At 37.4% G+C, this 9,520-nt stretch overlaps 1 protein-coding gene across 1 annotated transcript; it reads right to left on the bottom strand.

Moving 5' to 3' along the window:
- Nucleotides 1–2,053: 2,053 nt before the first annotated feature.
- LOC122696542 (cell division cycle-associated protein 7-like) lies at nt 2,054–4,609 on the bottom strand. Its single transcript, XM_043906646.1, has one exon. The coding sequence runs from the start codon at nt 4,386–4,388 to the stop codon at nt 3,348–3,350; it is 1,041 nt and encodes a 346-aa protein (XP_043762581.1). The 5' UTR covers nt 4,389–4,609; the 3' UTR covers nt 2,054–3,347.
- Nucleotides 4,610–9,520: the final 4,911 nt, after the last annotated feature.

Here is a 9,520-nt window from a genome sequence, read left to right as displayed (position 1 = left end):
ATTTGTCATGAAGTGTCATCACTGGATGCCATGATCTTAGTGTTTTGAATATTGAGTTTTAAGCCAGCTTTTTCACTTTCCTCTTTCACTCTCATCAATAGGCTCTTTAGTTCTTCTTTGCTTTTTACCATTAGAGTGGTATGATCTGCATATCTGAGGTTGCTGATATTTCTCCCGTCAATCTTGATTCCAGCTTGTGATTCATTTAGCCTGGTACTTTGCAAGATGTACTCTGTATATAAGCTAAATAAACAGGAGTGAAAGGCTTTAGCCTTTCAGTCAAAGGCTTTAGCTGAAGTAGCAGTACTACAATGAGTAGTAGTAGTGTTATTGCTCAGTAGTGTCTGACTCTGCAACACCATAGACTGTAGAGCCCTCAGCGCTCCTCTGTCCCTGGGATTCTTCAGGTAACAATACTGAAGTGGGTTACCATTCCCTTCTCCAGGGGATCTTCCTGACCCAGGATTGAACCCAAGCTTTTTGCATTGCAGGCATATTCTTCACTGTCTGAGCTACAGGGAAGCCCAATGACGAAGAAAAAAAATCAATGAATAAGAAACATATGCTCTTCTGGAATTCCCTTGATTTCCCTATGATCCAACAAATGCTGGCAATTTGATTGCTGGCCCCTATGCCTTTTCTAAATCCAGCTTATATATCTGGAAGTTCTCAGTTCATGTACTGCTGAAGCCTAATTTGAAGGATTTTGCTAGCACATGAAATAAGCATAGCTGCACAGTAGTTTGAGCTTTTTTTTTTTTTTTTGCATTGCCCTTCTTTGGGACTGGGATGAAAACTGACTTTTCCACTCCTGTGGCCACTGCTGAGTTTTCCAAATTTGCCAACATATTGAATGCAGCACTTTAACAGCATCATCGTTTAGGATTTGAAATCGCTCAACTGTAATTTCATCACCTCCACTAGCTTACTGATGCTTCCTAAGGCCCACTTGACTTCACACTCCAGGATGTCTGGCTCTAGGTGAGTGACCATTTTTGGTATTATTATTCTGTGTATTCTTGTTGCATCTTTTTAATCTCTTCTGCTTCTGTTAAGTCTTTACCATTTTTGTCCTATATTGTGCCTATTATTACACGAAATTTTCCCTTGCTATTTCCAGTTATCTTCAAGTGACTTCTAGTCTTTCCCATTCTATTGCCTTCCTCTTTTTTTTTTTTTTTTTTTTTTTTTTGCAAGCAAGACCAATTAGGTAAGAGAAATAAATTAAAAGCATTCACATTGAAAAGAAAGACTTAACTGTCACTGTTTGTTGATTTGACCTTATATATAGAAAGTCCTAAAGACTCCATCAAAAATCTTAGAACTAACAAACTAATTCAGTAAAATTTCAGGATACAAAATCGACATAGAAAAAATACTTTCATTTCTATAACTAATTACAAATTATGTGAAAAAGAATGAAAGAAATTTCACTTCTAATAGCATAAAGCATAAAATAATATACATATGAATTAATTTAATCAAGGAGGTTACAGATTTGAAAATTATAAGATATTGATGAAAGAAATCAAAATGACACAAATAAATGGCAAGATATTCTATACTCATGGATCAGAAGAATTAATGTAACATGCCTATTCTACCCAAAGCCATCTAGAGATTCAATGCAGTTCTTATTATAAATTTAATTACTTCTTTACAAAATAGAAAAAGAAAATCTAAAATTTCTATAGAAACCACAAGAGACACAAATAGCAAAACAGTCCTGAGAAAGGAAAACAAGTTTGGCATTATTAATTTATGAATACAGCTGAAAAAAAAAAAAAAAGAAAGAAAGATTATGTTAAACTTAAAAGAAAACCTAGTCTAACGTATTTTAATATTCTTTGATAGTATATTGTTTTGATGAATGTGTATGCACATGTGTCATATAATGTTGAATCACTTTAAACAGCTACAACTCCTTCTTTCACTTTAGTATAAAACCACATAATAATGAAGATTATGAAATGAAATGCTAGAATTCATTATGCTTTTAGTGAGGAAAATTGTAAAAAGCCTTACATGTATTTACTAAATTTTTTTTTTTAAGTAGACAAAACAAAATGTTTTATTATTAAAATACAAAAACTTTGTATAAAAGCATAACAGATCAAAAGCTCTATTTACATTTATTGATTCAAGGTCCAATTATGCACCAAATACTGAACTGAACCAGCACAGCTACAGGCTGCAGATGCAAAGCAAAATGAACACACACACACTTTGACTCTACCTCTACAGAGATTTGATTCATGCCAAAACAGGGCAAGGGAGAGACAACACACAACTCTGCCCAGAAACTAAACTGGCAGAGATGGCAAGTTCGCAAACTGTTAAAAGTCACCCTCCTCCAAAAAAGGCACTTCTCAGTTATAAAAGTGCTTCAAACCTGAACATGAATCCTCTATGCCAGGCTTGTAATTTCTTCAAGAAAGCAAAAACTGCAAAGGATTGTAGCTGAGTTTACGTATCAAATTTCCATGCAAAATAACCAAGAATTTATTTGAAACACCTTATGTTATGAGCTGAAATAAACTTGGCAAATTCAATCATCCTGAGGTTTGATTCCATGAATTCAAAGGTTGGCCTACTCCTGAAGCCTCCCCATCTCAATTTCCTAGGATGGCTTTTCTACAATGATTTCAAGCTTAGTACTGTCCTCGAACCTTCATATTGTGACCAGTGGGCCGGATGCACGTGGCAGAGGAAATCAGCAGCAACTAAGTCTCAACTGTGACAACTTGAATCACAAGCAAAATACACGAAATATTCTCCTCAGAAGCCTCCAAAGTCATATACTCCACTTGCCAACAATCACCTAATTTTTCCACATGGTCTAATGACTTTTGTGCCTTGATTCTGCTAAAAATGTTAACAAACACTACATCAGACCCAATGTTTACAAGTGAGCAAGTTACAGGGATAGTCTCTGAAACTGGGTAGAGGTAGTTAATACTACCGCTGTTTTTCTAAGTGCTTGGTTTTATGTGTGGATTCCAGGGCTATTTCAACGCCAATTAAATCCAACATGCTTTCATGAAACTGTAGTTTAAAAAGGATTCCGAATCTAAATGATGGAGGAGAATCACTGGAAGTAGGAGGACAGCACGGGGCGAGGGTGGGCAGAAAAGCAAAGGAGACACTGCAAGAGGGCAGAGGACAGCTGGCACTACACTTCCAGGATGCCCGGACACACGTGCGCATTTAATGACAACAACTTGATCTGCCTATACGGCAGACTGAGCCTCAGAATTCTTAACCCGGGTTTCAATCACATGACAAAACTGGAAACTTTAACAAGGAAGAGTTGCGAAGTGGAAGGCAGGTAGAGGATCTTCCAATTATTATCCTTGCATTTCAAACTCCTGTTTTAGACTTTTCAAGTAAGCATGCACGTTCCCAAAGCCGTGGTACTTGGCTAAGTACACGAGCACCCCAGTCGCACACCGCCCATCTCGCTGCCGACAGAAGCTGCAGTTACAGATCCCGCGACATGGTGGGCAGTGCCAGTTTGGGTCTAGCAGAGCATCCCTGACTTCTTCACCATAACGGTTTCGAAGGCAGGGACCACAGAATTGGCCTCGAACGCCCCAGCACTCTGGGTTTCTGCAGTTTGTCTTGGTATCGAGAGTTTTCTGGCGGCACTGATGACAAGTTGACCCCAGTGAACGGTTATAGATCTTCTCTCGGGAGTTGTTGCAGATGTTCTCCAACTCTTCTTCCGTGATTTCATCCACCGGGCGAACCACGTGAGGAAGGGTCATGGGTCCGGGGCGACGACTTCGGGGCATGTCATCTTCATTCATGTAGCCGACCATGGGCTTCCTCTTCCTCACCAACATGTACTTGCCCTCCTCTTCGTCCTCCTCCTCCTCCTCTGTGGGCAGGGCCCTGAGTGACCCAAGGACCCGGGACCTGGACCTGGTGAGCGGACGAGCTCTCCGCTCAGGGTTTCTCCTGCAGGCGACACCTGGAAACGTGCGCCTCCTGGGTGTCTTTGGACGCGAACTGGGGCCCGGCAGGGAACGCCTCCCGGGGAAGGAGCCAGGGAAGCTTTCTAATTCTGACATTAGTTTTGCAAGCATTGCTTTGTTTTGCTTTATATTTAAAGCCCTTTTCTCCAAGAAATTCATGCCACTTTCATCTTCCGAGTCAGAATTGGAGTCGGTCACAGAATTCTCCGGGGGCTCAGGGGGCACGGCTCTTTTGCTGGCTGCTCCCCTGGTGCGTCGTGTGGGAAACTTCATGGCCACGCGGAGGGGTCCAGACCGTGTGCCCTGACTGCGGGTCCGACAGCCCTCACGGTCCGCCTGCAGCCTTGTGTTTGCAAAATTATCAGAAGCAAAGCTGTCACAACTGTCATCAGAGGATGACGGGGTTTCCATGGAAATCAACTTCACATATCTGAATTTCTTGAAGTTCTTCTTTGCTCTGCAATCCTTTTGCTTTTTTGGCCGAGGATTACACCTCCTACTTCAGTCAGAAAAAAGAAGCAGTTTCTTGCCTAGGTCCCACCAACAAACACCTCTGCAGTTTCATCTGTTCTCAATTTACCTCCCTTTCTTCTCTTGTTCAAGATTATTTTTCCCTGTCTCTGGTTTTGATCAGTGTTCTCAGAGTGTGGTTCCCAACCATTTACTAAATTTTACTACAACCCTATTAATTAGGATTTTTATTCACATATTTAGATGAGAAAAGTGAGGCACAGAGAGAAAATAACTGTGACACAACTAGTTAGTGGCAGGGACAATAGTTAAATCTAGGCATTCCGGCTCCAAATCATCTATTCTTAATGCCTGAGGTATAGGATTTCATTGCTCATATATGCTCTGCTATTAATAGTACTTATAACAATGCAGTGATTGATTTTATTGTTTTTAATTTTAAACATCTTTTCTTTACTTATCTTCCAAAAATTGAGGTAGAATATGTATTAAATTGAATACTAAAATTTTAGTACATCACTTTAAAGTATAAATCACTTCAGATAGCTACTAAACATTACTGTATCCATCACTTGAACAAAGAAATTTGATTTCAAATATCACAGTATTTAGGGCTTCCCTGATATCTCAGTTGGTAAAGAATCCACCTGCAATGTGGGAGACCTGGGTTTGATCCCTGAGTGAGGAAGATCCCCTGGAGAAGGGAAAGGCTACCACTCCAGTATTCTGGCCTGGAGAATTTCATGGAATGTATAGTCCACAGGGTTGCAAAGAGTTGGACACTACTGAGTGACTTTCACATTACAATATTTTGCAAAGTTTGTTTTAATTTTAAGAATAAGTGAAACAGTTTAGTCTGATAGTATTTATCTTCTTCAATTTAAAAATAAATATCTGTCAAAATAATAAAGATCAGTAATAAAGTGCCTTCAGAGAGTATATCTGTCAAATATATATTAACAGGATTCTACATATGAATTGCTGCAGCAGCAGATTTAAAGGATGCAAAAATTATTGAGTATTACAAGTTAAAGGCACAAGATAGAGGGTGAAGCATAAATAGATGGTTAGCTAAATATAGCAGGAAACACATGAGAAAGAAGAGTGAATAAGAAACTAACACAGGATGTTATTTATAAAGGTAAAATAAATTAAAAATTTGATATCCAGTCACTTGAAAATCAAAAATTATACATCTTTAGAATTGTATGGGTGATAATAGGAAATTTAGCTTATCTATGTTTTGAATTATATAATTGCTATATAAGATCTATAGCATCCAAAATTTCCATAGCACTTTTCTCAAGTAGTGATACCAAAACAGATTTTACCAGTTCTATTTATGGGAAACAGTATATTTGAATGCAGCCCATTTTATCTTTCTTATTTCTAACTCATAGATATTCTTCTTTAAATTGATATCTAATTTTCTATCTTTAGTGATCTTCTCTTTGACCCAGAGATAAAAGGTATTCAAATCTAATGCTTATTTTAAATGACACCCTTAACACTGTCTTAAGATGTGCAGTCAAGAACATATCTTGTGGGTGCATGATGAACATGGGTGCATGATAAACAATACTGGGAGCATGACAAACCATGTTTCCAAATATTCTTGCCAGCTAACATAAAAGAACAGGAATGAAAAAAAAAAATTTCAGCATGAAGCCACATAATTAGCATAACTTAAAGCCAGATGATGCCAAATTGCAAAATAGCAAAGAAAAAAAAAATAGCAGTAAGTAAAAGGTAAGATATCACCAAATTGCTCTGTTTAGCATCTTGGGCTGCCACCCTACCTCAGCCCAGCTGCAAGGTTTTGGAAAGAGCAAATGCAGACAGAAAATCAGCAGGGAGGACAGAAGAGCAAAACTAGTGAAGGACCATGAGCATAAGTTTGAATAACCACCCATCTCTTTCATAATTTTTCACAGTTTATTGTGACCACCAAGATTAAATCTACTCTAAACCAAAAACCAGACCACCTGACCTGCCTCTTGAGAAACCTATATGCAGGTCAGGAAGCAACAGTTAGAACTGGACATGGAAAAACAGACTGGTTCCAAATAAGAAAAGGAGTACGTCAAGGCTGTATATTGTCACTCTGCTTATTTAACTTATGTGCAGAGTACATCATGAGAAACGCTGGGCTGGAAGAAGTACAAGCTGGAATCAAGATTGTTGGCAGGAATATCAATAACCTCAGATATGCAGATGACACCACCCTTATGGCAGAAAGTGAAGAGGAACTAAAGAGCCTCTTGATGAGAGTGAAAAAGTTGGCTTAAAGCTCAACATCCAGAAAACTAAGATCATGGCACCCGGTCCCATCACTTCATGGCAAACATATGGGGAAACAGTGGCTGACTTTATTTTTCTGGGCTCTGAAATCACTGCAGATGGTGGTTGCAGCCACGAAATTAAAAGACACTTACTCCTTGGAAGGAAAGTATGACTAACCTAGAGAGCGTATTAAAAAGCAGAGACATTACTTTGCCAACAAAGGTCCGTCTAGTCAAGGCTATGGTTTTTCCAGTAGTCATGTATGGATATGAGAGTTGGACTGTGAAGAAAGCTGAGGGCCAAAGAATTGATGCTTTTGAACTGTGGTGTTGGACAAGACTCTTGAGAGTCCCTTGGACTGCAAGGAGATCCAATCAGTCCATCCTAAAGGAGGTCAGTCCTGGGTGTTCACTGGAAGGACTGATGCTGAAGCTGAAACTCCAGTACTTTGGCCACCTGATGTGAAGAGCTGACTCATTGGAACAGACTCTGATGCTGGGAGGAATTGGGGGCAGAAGGAGAAGGGTACGACAGAGGATAAGATGGTTGTATGGAATCACCAACTCAATGGACATGAGTTTAAGTAAACTCTGGGAGTTTGTGATGGACAGGGAAGCCTGGCGTGCTGCGGTTCATGGGGTCGCAAAGAGTCGGACACGACTGAGCGACTGAACTGAACTGAAACCAAAAACACTGGAAAAGTGTCTAGATAGATTAAATCATGTTCTACAGGGAAAGGATTCAAACTATCAACTACATGAAAATGCACAATTCAAGGCTACATGTACTATTGAAAGAAGTCAGTAAAATGTTAAAGGATTGCATGACTTAAAGGCCAATTCTTGCAATACAGGAATTCTGTGCGAGGGAAAATAAAAGGCAAAAGGAAGGGGCAAAAGTCCTTTAGCAACTGGTATGAAGAAAAGAGGGATTTTTTAAAGTATTGAAAGACAAACATAAACCATAAATTTGAAGTTCTCACAAAACCTCTCACATGGCTGTAACAATTTTTATTTATTTATTTTTTTTAAAGATACTAAAGTCACTGGACTTTGCTATTCTGACAGAAGAGGGCACCATTAAACTAATAATATCATGACACATTTTATTATCATAAAAATCAGTAAGAGGAAAATAAAATCTTTGTGTAGCTATAGCAGAAAATCTAAGAACAAAATTCCAAACAAATCAAATGAAGAACAATACCCAAAGAAAATATTATGAGCCAAAAGAAAATATAAATCAACACTTTAAAGTTAAATATACTCATACATGCAAAATTATGTTAAATCAAAAATTTTTAAAACTAAAAAATTAATAAAAAGAGTGACAAATGAAGAAATTGAAACCAGAAACATATGGAAGAAAATCACAAAATTTCAGAGATGAGGACTAAACTCCAAAAGTTCCCATGGAGATTAGATTCATATGGAAATTTAATAAAGAACACTGAAAATAGAAAGAAATGCAATCAAAAGAAGGAATATAACAGATAAAAGGAAAAAGGTTAGCAGAGATGAAAATAATTAGAAAAGAATCAAATGTATTTAACTTGTCCAAAAAAAAAAAAAAAAGTATGACCCCAATAAACTTTCTATAAATAGAAAAAAAATCTGAAAAAATTTACAAAGGAAAATCAACTTCAAGTCATATACTAATAAGACCATTAGATTCCAACAGGATGAATACACTTCAATCAAGTATTACTGGTGAGAATTTTAAAACGTCTAAAAGTGATGACAGTGGAAAGTAAAAAGTGAAAAGTTTGTCATATAGGTAAAAGCTCTGTATTAAATGCTATCACAATAAACTGATAAACTAAGTTTTTAATGGTCTGAGGTCATTAAATATAAACAAAAAGGTAAGAATTAAAAAATATATATATAAACCTTCCTAAATAAAACAAACAACAAACAGGTAAAAGAGAAACAAATATATATCTTATAGAGAAAGAAATGCTGCAAAATAAAAACACAAAATTATAAAATATTACTACAGGGTTAGAAAAATCATATCAGTCATAACAGTAAGAGAGAAACATCAACCATTAAAAAAAAAAAAAAAGATTTTCACTATGGCTACCAGAAAAGACCTGATGTATATGACAGACATCTAAAACAAAGAAAAACAGAAAGGCTTAATATAGTGATCCGTATAGGCCGTTGAAGAGTATTGAGTAGAGTTCCTTGTTCTATCCTGTCAGGCCCATCTGACCATGGGATTTCCCAGGCAAGAACACTGGAATGGGTTGCCATTTCCTTCTCCAGGGAATCTTCCGAACCCAGGGACTGAACTTGGGTCTTCCCCATTGCAGGCAGATTGTTTACCATCTGAGCCACCAGGGAAGCCTGCAAAAACAAGTCACTCTCCTTCAAGCCAGAATCAAACCAACAATATAAGGATGGCCATGGACATTCATCTACAGTCCTCTGTTCTACCAGCTGACCTACGAAGGGTGTGTGCTGTACTGTAGGTCCTTATTAGTTATCTATATTTATATATAGTAGTGTGTGTATGTATCAATCTCAACCTTCCAATTTATCCCTCTGAACCCCACCCCAACCCCTTGCCCCTGGTAAAGATAAGTTTATTTCTTCATCTGTAACTCTGTTTCTGTTTTGTAGGTGAATTCATTTGATATATATAATATAATACAATAATTTATAATATTATAATATAATATTATAATAATTTATAATATAATTATAATATAATATAAATATATAATATATATATATATATTAGATTCCACATAGAATCAGTATCATGTAATATTTGTCTTTATCTGT

Source organism: Cervus elaphus, chromosome 6 (assembly GCF_910594005.1).
Source record: "Cervus elaphus chromosome 6, mCerEla1.1, whole genome shotgun sequence".
NCBI lineage: Eukaryota > Metazoa > Chordata > Mammalia > Artiodactyla > Cervidae > Cervus > Cervus elaphus.
This window is presented reverse-complemented; position numbering and strand designations above follow the sequence as displayed.

Bases quoted from the DNA above. Each gene is read 5' to 3' on its own strand.
- LOC122696542 (XM_043906646.1), bottom strand. From the start codon at position 4,388: ATGGAAACCCCGTCATCCTCTGATGACAGTTGTGACAGCTTTGCTTCT.